Source organism: Diadema antillarum, unplaced genomic scaffold (assembly GCF_040938485.1).
Source record: "Diadema antillarum isolate AM-2024a unplaced genomic scaffold, OU_Dant_1.0 seq00001012_RagTag, whole genome shotgun sequence".
In the NCBI taxonomy this organism is placed as follows: domain Eukaryota; kingdom Metazoa; phylum Echinodermata; class Echinoidea; order Diadematoida; family Diadematidae; genus Diadema; species Diadema antillarum.
Window position 1 is genome coordinate 351969 of NW_027271848.1, and position 13853 is coordinate 365821.

Below are 13853 nucleotides of genomic sequence, written 5' to 3' on the forward strand. Positions count from 1 at the left end.
ACAATCCTAAATCATAAATACATGTTCTAGCTCAAGGCACATACATTCATTATTTTAGACATTTGAAAACATAATCTTACTACACAAACACTGGCTTGAGAGATACATGTACCGGTACACCAATCACACACACAAATCAACACAATCCTCTATTCATAAAATCCAGAGCAGTGACAATCTACACTCCACATTCCATGACAGTCCTACCCTTTATCTGTCACTTGGTCCCCCTGCCCCCTGCCCCCCCTCCCCACCCCCGCCCCCTTCCAGAATACTGACACTACAGGCCTACTTTATTGCACACTGCATTACGGCGCTCACATGGCCAGCCACTATAATGAAATCAGCTGCACTGCAAAGCAAAAATTACTCATAAAGTCAAAGTAATAAAATTATTCCCCATCATGCCAGGCCTCATTACCTTCAGGAGGCAGCACCTATCTCCTCCCCCCCCCCCCCCCATCCCTCTCACCTTCCCCCCCCCCCATCCCCTCCTCCCCCATCTTTACCCACTCTCTTCCCTTGAGCGTAACATACCGTATGTCTAAAAGAAAAAATACAATGGGATCCTCCACAATGATAACTTAAAAATTAGTGAATCAATCAAGATGCAATTTCAGGATATAATGACACTATAACTTATTACCCACATCTTGCAGAAAACCCCATCTGATTTGCTTCAGTGGTCAAAGAGAAATGAGGATTTTTGTTATAAGCATGTCAGGAATCCCTTCCCTCCAAGTTCTGTCCAATGTGTTGACACATTAATAACATGCAGTTCCAAGTGCATCTAAGCGCTAAACTTGGAAGAATCAGACCCATGGCTTGCTTTACAAGAATCCACATTTCTCTGTGACCACTTTCCCAAACTGAATGGGGTTTTCTGCAAACTATAGCTAAGATGTTATATTTCAAGACTCTGAAATAGCATTCAGACAGTTTAATCATAATGGAAGTTATCAATGCGAAAATCCAATTGTAATTTTGGTTGGGACATTCTGTACAGAGATGCCAAGTTTCTCTACTGGCTGGGAGTAAGAAACTGCGATTTTGTGAAGCAACTGAAGGAGACGAGGGTATTGTGCATTCCCAATCAACTCTTTATGTGCCACGTTCGTACGTCCGACTCAGTTGATAGCATGCCAAGTTCACATATTTTACTCAAACGCAAAAACCCGCTAAAACTGATCGATAAATCGCCAAATGCCACAGTGCGATGAATGGTTCACTCGCAATCCCGTTCTTGTCATATGTACGTCTTGCAATGTGTGGCAATTGAATGTTCAGGGGTGTTTTCAATTCTCCCTATCGCATATAGCTCTCCGAATCTGAACGCATATGGCGCTCTAATTTTTTTTAGCTTTAATTATTGGGATATAAACTTCCGGTTATGAACGCGCGATGTGTAACTGTACGCTTCTATGCACATTGAATGCTGAAGTACTAGTATTCACAGTTCATATTTAATTCTGTCTTATAATCTGTCGAATAATAGAGTTATTTTCTAATCTGTAACATTACATTTCATGAATGGGATTCTTCTGCAAAGCGGCCCAATGCTGGGCCATTGATGCAAAACAACAAAATTATGGAAAATATCTATAGATGAAGGACATGACGTGGGTAAACCGCAAAACCGGGGGTGTACATTCCAAGAGCGATCGATCAGATATCGGTATCGCAAGGTGATATCGCTTGATATCGGCTATACAGTAGATATGTGATGAGGAGAATTAAATTCTGATCATACATACAAGTATTTTCCATGCTTGTATGAATACTGTAAAACCAACAATTTTCACATGCTTGAAACTTTCACCAATTTCGTGAGGAGCCAAGATTCACAATTTAAGTACAATGCATGAAAGAGTGTTTTTTTTTTCTACACAATGCATTGAATGCTAGTGGCAATTTGTGACAAACTCTCATGCTGCAAATATGTCTGGTCTTACAGCAGCTTTTATAAAACACGCATACACACTAACATAATTTGGCACAAAATGCAGTTTCACATTTTCAAGTACTAAAGAAAATCTAAAGATAACAAATATATGTTATCAAAATGGAAGATGGGCTGAATTTCTTGACATTAGGCAAGCTAACAAGATAAATGCCGCGATCTTACTGATTTTATGGATTATATAAATCTAACCTGTTCCCATCTAATATTTCTTCCATAGATGACTTGCTGTGAGAGGCAGAGTTGCCAATTTGATAAGAAAAGAAATCAATATACGTTCCCTAGTAAAACTCCCCCTAGAACTGATGGGTCAAAGCTATAGTTTTACTCCCACCAACCAACATCCATGCAGAGCACCCATCACAGATTAACCTTGAGTCCAAAACCATGAGTATGATAATTATCATTACCATTGGGGAATATTTCACAACGCGATAGATGGGTTTATGGAGAGCAGAGTAATGTTGATATATGATGCAATAAATGTAATAGATATGGATAATGTCAATGAATGCATGAAATGAATTCAAATTGAATATCACCAATAGGTATGTCGTAAAACCAGAAATTTTCTCTGCATGAAATTTTTGCAAATTTCACAAGCAGTGAAGGTTCGCCAAATCAAAACTGCTGCAAAACTTCTTGTCTACACTGTGCAATATGCCAGTGGCAATTCCCCAAAATTTCATGCTGTATATATTTCTGGTTTTACAATATACAAGTACCTATTGTATGTTCTACACTTATTTTACATGCAAGCATGTACTTAAAACCACACCCCCGAAGTTGACTGAAATGTACGTATAGACCTTTGGCAAATTAGGATTTTTATGTTGTTGTGGAATAGTCTCAGGACATAATTCATTGGTGAAATGTTTTGTCACCTGTACACTCAAATACTCTTCATAATGCCCATTGGCACAGACTATCCACAACGGCAAGGAATCACTGTCTTTATACCCCTACAGAATAAAGATTAAGATTATTTCTCTCATATCATTTAACTTAAATATAAAATTAGAAAGGCATTAAAATCGGTTTGAAATGAAACACAACACATATAATTATGGCAAGTAGCAACCACAACCAGTTCAATCCTTTAAGATGCATTTATCACTCATTTATGTGACTGCATTATCCTTTCCAGCACTTGTTAAAAATATTTTGTTAACATGACACTTCAATTTTAAGAAGCCGTATTTTTTTCCAAGGTCACTTTTTATCACAATACAGTTGAACCTCTCGTATCCGGACAAGTCGGGACCGGGGCTCATCCGGATAAGGGATTTGGCCGGATACGGGAGACTCAATGCTTTATACATGTACATATACATACACATGTACTGATGTAGCCCATTGTAGTACCACATGTAGTAATGTGTATACTGCAACCTTTTCATTGTTACATTTGGGGATGTTTCGGGATGTTGAAATGTCTGAAGGTAAGCAATTTGGAAGGAAATTTGATGCAATGTATGTTAATCATATTGGAAGTAATATGTAATTCATGTGTGTTTGGGTAGGAGTTCTCAAGGAATTGGGAATCCCCCTTTCTTCCCGTAATTATTTTAAAAAAATCACGGCGAGATTGCGTCCGGATAATAGAGAGATCCGGATAAAGGGAGGCCGGATAATAGAGGTTCAACTGTAACTAAATTTTCTTAAAATCTGTTTCTAAAGCTTTGTACCTAAAACACAGGACTGATACTGTGAATGGTACATCCACATATATTTTGAAACCTGCTTTGACCTGTAATAAAGTGGATCAGTTTATACATATCATATCTCAAGCATGCTCTCTACTCAAATGTTGCCATGGCAACCCCAAAGATTGCCTGAGGCTTTCCCATGTCTTGCCTGACTTAGCAACACAAGAAAATAATGATAACTGCTACCATTTCAATAGCAAGGTTTTTGTTTTGTTTTTTTCTAATCAGGTTTCTAGAGTTTTACGCTAGTCCATGGCTTCACAGCTCACCTTTTGCATCAAAGAATTCTTCGTCTGAGCTGTCGGAGTCCTGCTGTATGCTGTCCATGTGCCAGTGGGCTAGCATGTGAGTATTGGACTCCCTTGAACCTACGGTGGCATCAGAAAGCAGAAAACACTTGAGATCAGGGTATGAAGGTGGCACGCTTAAAAAGTTGGTAAGATACTTCTATAATCTTTATACTTCGGTTATTTTTCACATAATCATTGTCTTTAATTTGCATCTATTACATTGGTCACTGCCCAGAATAAACATACAGCTGTACGGTTTACACAGTTACACACAGTAATCATACTACAGGCAGAATGAATTATCACTACACACCACACAATAATCATCCAACAGATCACATACTACTTTTGGACAATATGAAAAACACGAGTGTATGTGTTTGATAAACTGAACACAATTCTCCATAGTTTGTCAGGAATCTCACTTCCAGAAGAAGTCTTTAACTCTTTCTGTGTCAACAAGCCAAATGTGCAAAAATATCACACACAATTCTATAGGCAGGAAAATAATGGGGCAAGCAGAGTGTTAATGATGTTGCATCTCAACTCATTCACGCTTACAGCTGTTTACCACTATGTTCAATAAATACCAAGCCAATACACCAGCTTAACAAAGAATACCTGATCATCATTTTTAAAAGACGAAGTACCTACATATGATTTTAAGAGACAGAGGACTACAAGTTTTCAATGACTATATGACCCTATTGAATTTCAACATTGAAGAAAGAAAAATTCAACTTTGGAATATCTAAAACAAAGAATGCACCATGTATATCAAGATTCCACTGAAATTTCAAGTTTTTCTAGTTTATATTCACATATTACGGCATCGTATGATAATAGACTTTTACGAGGGCATTATTTGTGAATATTTCACATTTCAATCAGGCAAATATTTGCGTAATTCCCTCCCTGTAGAAATATATAACACAAGAACATATGTTAAGATGGATAGATTATGTCTTAATCTTACTGCTAGCGTGCCAACGCACACACCCTAGTGTTTGGCCAAGAGATTTACAAGCTTTTAGTAACTATGGTACGTGTGCGACATTGTTGTATGACTCAAGCTCCTGTGCAAATATTTAGTGGCTTGCTCCATAGACTACAGGAGATGTTGCTTTTAGATGTCTTTGTCGAATCTTTCTTGTATAATGGCAATTGCCTCAAAATATAGATGGTTTTATCAATATCAACCCTGTACTATTGTTCGTATTTTATTGTTTGCAAAAAGTGCTGTAAATGGGCAACATTTCTATCATACAAAACCATGAGAATGAAAAATAGTGTTTATTTTTCTAAAAATTCTTGTAATTCTTCCCTGTATAGTATCTGGAAGCTCAAAATAGTTATTGCTTTTAATATATGCACACACATACACACAAACACAACTTTACACAGCACAACGTTAGATATGATACACGTTGGACAACGCCCATCTATCTTTGCAGTATATTCACAGAAGGTTTAATTTAGCAATGATAGTCTATGTAAGTCTGTGTCTGTGTGTGTGTGTGTGTGTGTGTGTGTGTGTGTGTGTATGTCTGTGTGTGTGTGTGTGGGGGGGGTAAGAGACAATCAGGGACACTGTCAGTGCTAGTGGGAGACAAAATAGAGAGAGAGAGAGAAAAGGGAAAGGTAAAAGAAATCCATCAGGTGAATGTCACGTTGCCATGACAATTACAAAGCCAGTGACGTCAAGCACAATTATCCCTGGGCGACAAGAGAGATAGAGAGAGAGAGATAGAGGGAGAGATGGAGAGAGAGGGAGAGATGGAAGAAAATGGCAAAGCAGGACAGAGTGGGGACACACAGTACATAATTTACACACAGACACACACATACAACACACTGGCAGAGCTATAATATACCGTTACAAGAGAATGCGCTAGGAGAAGCACAGTTCGCGCTATGGCTGGTCATCCAGGTTGAGCGAGAAAAGGATATTACGGTTCGAGTCTTTCCTGTTTTTTCACACAAGAACTCACAATCAGGGCGAAAAATGGGGCATGTGGAAATCAGCTTGCTTTTTCATGCCAGCTGAACAGTGGTTGCAAGTCCCAGTCATCCAGAATGAACGACATCTAGGAAAAAATATTCCTGCAGACTCTTCTGGTCTTTCACTGTACAGAGAGAATACGGACTGATGCAGACTACTTTTCCATACTCAAAGAAAGCATTCCATTCATTGTTTTCACCTGGGACATAAACATCACAATTTGTTTTTCTTTTTGTTTGTTTTTTTTCTTGTTCTCTTGACAGAAGGGATAATTCATAAAGTACCTTGGCATTAGTTTGTTTTGACAGGAGGTATAGCCCGGACGGATTGTATCAAGTTATAAGCAAACATGTTTATGGAAATATAAGAGAGTAGTACCTGAGAATGGAAGAGATCCTGAAAAGTCTGCACTACACATAGAAAATAGACACAAATAAAGCAAGCCCAGATACACAATGCATCCACAAACAAGCAAATAACAAACAAACATGTTGTCAAAGACCTTCAAACATGAACCAACTCGGTGTGTATGGCTTTATAATAGATTCTCTGGCAATTATGAAAAAGCCAGACATGACCATATAGCAAACATTACACTAGAAGACAAAATATACCCTGCCCACTCATAGCTACCTTACTGCATTAATACAGTACCCTATACCTCTGTCATCACACCCTTGAAATATTTTTTCAAATGCAAAGCTCACATTAAAACACATGCAAAGATTATGTACATGAACACAGTCCATGGGATTATACTGAAATTTGAATGTATGACACAAAACACCTGTTTTTTCATTGAGAAGAAGACGAAGGGTTAACACTGACCCCTAGTTGTGCTAATCTAGCAAATTGTTGGACCCACAAAGCAACAGTTTTGAACTCCTTTTTACATTGGCAACACTTTCAGGCTTTTTTGATAATACCAAAACCATTATACAACTTGTACACTGAAGTATCATTTAAGTATGAGACTTACGTCTGCTAGATTACATGATAAAGGTCATGTTACAATGGAGTTAGCTTCGAGAATAAATGGCTTTCTACCTTCAGCATGAAAAACAACTTAGACAAACATATGTTGCTGCTTTTCCACTAATTCATGCTTTTTCAATTTCATGCTTTTTTTTTGGGGGGGGGGGGGGGCTAAAGGTGAGTGACATTATCAAAGGAAGTTAAGGTGTACATCTTTTAGCCTTTTTTTATTGTTGTTCCTCATATTACTATTATTGATAAGCATTTGTGTTCAAATGGAAGAGAGACCCCTCTTCTGTGATTGATGGATTACCTTCTCACTGTGACAGTTTTGGAACAAAATACCTGACCTACCCCCCCCCCCCCCCCCCATCCACTAATCTTTGTCTTCAAGTTTAATTTTTGGGGGCTTAAAATGTAAATTTTAAGGAGTATACAAAGAAGAAAGACTTTAAACAGACTAGTTGATCACCTGGTTCTGTTAATCGAACGATCGCATTATTAATAATTATTTTCCAAATACATCTTGAACGACAGTGATATGCAATGCGCGCACACAATCACCGATCGACATGAAATCTTGATACAATTTGTAAAAACTTATGCGTATAGTTAGAACGTGCACCCTTCAGTACTGGGGCTTACGGAGCAGAACTTAAACATACGGAGCACAAGTGCCAACGGAGATATGATCTTACTTATCGAAATATGCATACCTTCAGGGGCTATCACAGGTGAATTATGGCTGTCTTTTTGTGTGTTTTAGTTGTCCACAAATTTGATTTCCAGGGTATTTCACACTTTCAGTCTATCCCTCTCTTTCTCTAGCCCTTCAGCTTTCTATCAATCTCTCCATATTACTCTCCTGTAAGAATATATCATAATTGTCGAATTCAGGAAAAACATGCCTTTTTATGTAATATGTAACACTCTATGGTTATCTTATTTTTTCCCATTTCTTTAGTGTTTTTGAAAAATAAATTGCACATTTATAGATATTTATAGCAAAGTCTCCTCAGGCTTCAGAAAATAGTCTCCATTCCAAGGTGGCCATTAAAGATGAAAAATAAAATAATACACACAAAATATGGGAGACTGAAGCCACATAAAAGGCTGAAAGTAAGGCCAACAAGTCTACGTCAACAGGAACTACATAATACAGGACTTTGAAAGTTGAGTTTTGCATTTATAAGTCAAAGTTGCATAAGTTGGACTCAGCCTAAAGACACATCATTTTTTTTTTGACCAAACTGTGCAAGGCATGTATCATTTACACTTCTCAAGTTGAATTTGCAGAAGTTGAACTATCTTTTCATTTCCTTATTATTTTTATTATTTTGTGGTTACTCACCCAATTTATGCAGATTTTACCTGTATTTTTGGCACATAATTTTGCATCACTCCATGTGGCGATATTTCTACGTCTACATTAAACCTACTACCTTTGCAGTCATTTTCAGAGGCATTTTCTTTAAATACGCAATACAAACATATCACCATGGTCTGGACGTTCTCCCTTCGTATCATCTACAATAGCACTACCTCTGTGCATTGTTCATGAGGTAGCTTAATAGCAGTAAGAGCTATTTCCCCCAAAGTCCATGGTATCCAAAAGTTATACTAACAATAGTAGTTTAGCTTCTAATGAAGAATTCCTGCATCTCTGTACCATGATTAGGACAGTTGCAGTACTGGCACAATATGGTAATCTTCACTAAAGGTGACCAAGTACTTGGAGAATTGGTGGGTTAAACAGTTAGCCTCATACCATATACCGGTAGAAATAAAATCAACAATTCAAGCATTAATCATTGTTGTTGATGATGTTGTTTTTATCAAAGCTGTCATTACCAATTATATATGTTTTTTTCTATCTCATATTCTTATCTCATACTATTATTTATGAGAAATTTATCGCAGTGTATTAGATTATAATATCATTAGAACTTGGATATCAGAATTATTAGAATTCTTAGAATATCAGTAATTAGCCAATAATAGCACCAATTTTCAGCCTTGTCTATACATTATGCAGATCCTGCTCTGAGTCTGAATACCAGGCAAACAACAGACTGGGCTTCCAATGAGAAAACAGTCACTGGGCATTACTCTAATGGCTGCTTCACATCAACTGATTTAATTTTGATGGGCAAAGTGGCAATGGGAAATAACAAAGAGCCATGAGATGCTGGTCGTTGGCTCCGTACGCAAATTACCGCCGCCGATACCGAGTGCACGTTGCGACTTTACAAAGTACAAGTGCCCGACTGCAACGTGTAGTGGAAGGTTTTGACATGAGAATTCTAGAGGCCCAATGAGTCTAAATGATTGAGTTATGGTCAGATCATAATATCAAAATACACCAAGGATGGGGGGGGGGGGGGGGTGAGGGGCTCTTAGTAACTTCTACGATATTCCTTATGCCATGTCATATGATTTGAAAAAAAGAACACTCCTCAAAAGTCGCACGTAATATAAACTTCTTTGTGTTACAGCAGTTTGGGTGGAAAATCTGATTAAAGCTATTCTGACATAAAGTAATTTCTACTGCTGGAATTTGGTCAAAATTGACTTTACTGTGCATGAGGTATGCTTAACATTTTAATAGCAGAAAAAAAAAAGTCACAAATTTGATTTCAATGATGAATACTGCAAAGAAATTCATGGTCAGAACAACATATGATGAAATAACAAAAATATTAAACATTATAGTCATTGAAGAGGTTTCCATTCAAAAAACATGTTTACCACAGGAGCTCTCATTTGCAAAGTATTTTGGGATTCCAAATCTATCAACTGAAAAAAAAAATCATTCCCTTCAACAATGTTACCTCTCTACGTCAACATGAAGTAAACACAGTCTCACCATAACCATGACATACAAAGACAGACACTTTCTACATCATGACATGTGAAATTGTATGATGCTTTGACTCTGTAAAGAACGCCATCATGCAAAGCATTGTTGTCCTCTGTTGCCTATTAAAGCTAAAACACAGTTCTCAGAATGACTTTTATATTCAACCACTTGGAATAGAGCAAAACTATGCAATTTCTGGAGGCATTTAGAAATGAAGTTTTACCTTTAAGGGTGAATTAGGGTCTCAAGATTGATACATGGAACTGCAGCACTAATTACAGTTTGCTTAACTAGTTACAATACTAAACTTGGAGTAGGGTTTTTAAAATGCTGTTTTTGTTGCTTTTGGAGTACCAATGACACTATAACGCGGCACTGCATGAAAAGTATGAGGTTGGTAAATACATTGTGCCTCTGATGAAGATTCTGCTAGGATAGAAAGCTCAGGCCCTTTTGGCCCCATATTACTCCACTGGCTTGCCACTATTGGATAAGCAGTTCTCAGCAGATTTTTTTTCTTTTTTTTTTTTGGCTACACTTGTATACAAGTAAACAATGTCCTAGGAAGAAAAAGAAAATGCCATAAACTTGTGACCTTTGACCTCACCTCTGCTTTCAGACGACAGCCGACTAGATAACCTCCTCTTTGCCTTGGCTGCTGCGCTCTTTGCCGAGCCTTCCGTCAGCTTGGGTGAGAACACCGCCTCCTCCAGGCCAAAGTCGCTACCCACAGAGTCCAGCCTCCCGTCATCAAGGCGACTCTCTGACTCTGACTCCGAGGCGGTGGTCGCCGAGCCGTTGCTGTGCTCGAAGCGCTTCCTCGACGCCATGCTGTCGATTCTGGCAGAGTGGGAGGGAAAGATTTACAACAAAAACTGTTTTAACACGATGAAATGCCACACATGGGTACTACGAGGATCCTGAGAAGGCAAAAACGTATTAGGGTTTCCCCAGACTACTTATATCATTAGAATATTTGAGAGTGAAATACATTTTAGCAAACAAAAGGAAACCAAAACCCAAGTAATATATGTGGTTTGAGTAAAATTAGCAACATTAATGGAACACATCAGTGAATGTTTGAGGAAAATTGGACAATCGATGCAAAAGTTATGAATTTTTAAAGTTTTGGTGATGGAACCGCTGGATGAGGAGACTACTGGAGGCTATGATGTCATGTGTGGACAACAATATAAAGAAAATATAACGGGAATTCCACAAAAATTCCCTTTTCTAGCATAATGAAAGAGCACTTGACTTACTGCTTTCAGAAAGCAGGGGGGAATAATTGCTACCCTTAACATATATGTCAGTATCACGTTGATGGAATGTGTAATTTTCATAAAACATGAATTTTGAAAATAAAATTTTTTAGGGGGTTTTGGTTTCCTTCAAGAAAGGCTAAACAATGTTTACATCCTGCAAATAAATGAGGTAGGGGCAGTCAAATACATCTTAAAGATGACAATACTCTGGACTTGCAATTTAAGCACAATGCCAGCAGTAGGTCAAAAGTAGTCATATAATGTGGTGTCTTGCTACATAGAATCATCATCACAATATCCCAACATCAGTGGCACTAGAATCATTTAGAAGCATGGCACTCAGATGCGAAATTGTGTCTGAAGTATTTACTCCCTGTAGAGTGGATCAGAAAGTGAAACCACACATTTCCTCTACTTGTTAAAACATGCACACACATAAAGGTATAATGCAGGCCTAAATGCCACAGTCAAAAAATGAAAACTGGTGCTAGAACATGAAGATTGCTCAAAATCACGATGTGCATAAAATCACTATGTTACTCATTTTCATCAATGATACTGTATTTACCACTGAACGATCATCAAATACCACAGATTCTACCAGCATTTACAGAGCTTGGTGCTATATTTCATCTACTTCTTTGTGGGAGGGTAAGGGAAATAAACCTGATAGCTGCAATGCAACAGTAACATTAAACAGCATACTGAGTAGTTTATGATAAATAGCAAATATGTATTCCGGCAGTCATTCACTCTCATAAAAATTGAAGTGTGGAAAAAATTCTTTGATAACACGCCAGCTTTTTAAGAAAGCAGGAAATACTGATTCTTATCTATATAGAAAAAAAAATAACTCTTGAATTAATGACACATATATACATACAGATATTTTTTTTTTTTTTTTTTTTTTTAAGTAGGGAGTGTATATCCTACGAATTCCCTGTAGGCCTACTATGTACATTAAACATAGAATTTGAATCTAAACTTCTGACTTATGAAAGGGCAAGACATGTGAATGCGTAAATGTCTAAACATTATTTAGACATTAATATAAGAAAGGATAAATAGGATATTAAATAAGAATTAATAGGATGACATCATAAAGCTGACTGAGTACAGTGGAACCAGAAATATTCACAACACGAAACTTCTGCGAAATGGAGCCGATGGACTATTTTGTGGCATGAAACTTTTTCAAGAAGCAAGTGGCATTCAATGTACTGTGTAGTCATGAACTGTCCATTTTACTAATGCAAATCTTGGCTCCTCGCAAAAGTCACAAAAGTTTGATGCATGCACAAATTTCTGGTTTTACAGATTGTATCAACAATCATAATACTCCTGCACATAATGAGAATTCTAATTAGGTAGATACTGTGCATGTGGTAGACATAACATTAGTATGTACCAAGAGAAAGCTGACATTTATACATGATCATCCAGACTTAGTAAAATAGATGATTTATTTCTTGATGTTTCTTGTCCAGACATGTTGGGAGATTTTTTTTTCATTTTAGTGTGCTTTTCACTCTCTCTCTCTCTCTCTCTCTTCAAGGGGGTGGGGATATTGGAGGTTGAACTTACCATTCTGCTAGCGCATTTCCATTGTGTATGATATACATGCTCATTATATTGGGAGTTAACCAAAATATTGCTATCTATTTCAGTAAATGTAGCTCACAAGCAAGCTCACATGCAAGGAGTGCAAGTTACATAAAAGTCGACCAGCAAACCACCTCTGCTTGCATTTCTGTGTTTAATTAACAATGTTAGATAATAATAATAATGACATTCAGCAGTCAAGTTAAACCACATAATGAATATATTCACAAGACTCTTTGATATTATACCCTTGTGATATACATCACACTTTGCTTGCAAATTATCATATCCATGAGGTTCAATAACATATTCTTAGGATCAATATCAGGAAAATGTTGACAAGCACTATCAATGCAGGTGACAATTTGTAACCTTTTGGTTGTGTATTATGCAACCAGAATAATGTAAAGGGCAGTAGAATTATCAGTACGGTAAGTGAACTATTAAAAGGACCCATACAAATCATTTTCAAATACATCTCCCCTGAATGAACAAATGCAGTCAACCAACATAACTTGCAAGTTAACTGGTCCAAAAAGTTCTTTATCAGAATATGACAGTGTACTTTTGGTAGAAAAAACATGAAATCAGGGAAATAAAGTAAACTGGTAAAGTTACATGAAGGTGGGAGAAAATGCACCAACTTTAAAGATGAAACTGTAAGCGCTGACATTTACTGCAAGTTTGCATGCAAATGTGACCCCATAGTGACTGAAATATGTCAAGTGTGTACACATGAAATGGTGCACTTCATCCCAGTACCAAACTTGTTTCTTCCTTTGCTTGCTGTTGTTTTTAATATGTTAGATAAACAGGGCACACACTGTACATGGATAAGCTACATACAGCTGAGTGGCTTTTGAATTGTGCTGACTTGGTTTAATGAAAATCAATGGGATTATTTTGGATCCCACATCTAGAGGAGTACAGTTGAACCTCTCGTATCCGGACAAGTCGGGACCGGGGCTCATCCGGATAAGGGATTTGGCCGGATACGGGAGACTCAATGCTTTATACATACATACACATGTACTGATGTAGCCCATTGTAGTACCACATGTAGTAATGTGTATACTGCAACCTTTGCATTGTTACACTCAGTAACAGACCCCAAAATAGAGGTTTGTGTTTGCAAGAATGAAATCATTTTCTTTTATAAATTCTTGGGATGATTTACCTAAATAATTATT

General features: G+C 37.4%; 1 protein-coding gene across 1 annotated transcript in view; it reads right to left on the reverse strand.

Annotated features, from left to right (window-relative positions):
- LOC139742652 (protein retinal degeneration B-like) overlaps positions 1 to 13853 on the reverse strand; it is a 54958-nt gene that overhangs the window by 25322 nt on the left and 15783 nt on the right. The window contains exons 6-7 of the mRNA XM_071653178.1: positions 10404 to 10636; positions 3939 to 4037 (exon numbers count right to left, since the gene is read on the reverse strand). Coding sequence (XP_071509279.1) covers positions 3939 to 4037; positions 10404 to 10636 — 332 coding nt within the window. The remainder of the gene's footprint in view (positions 1 to 3938; positions 4038 to 10403; positions 10637 to 13853) is intronic.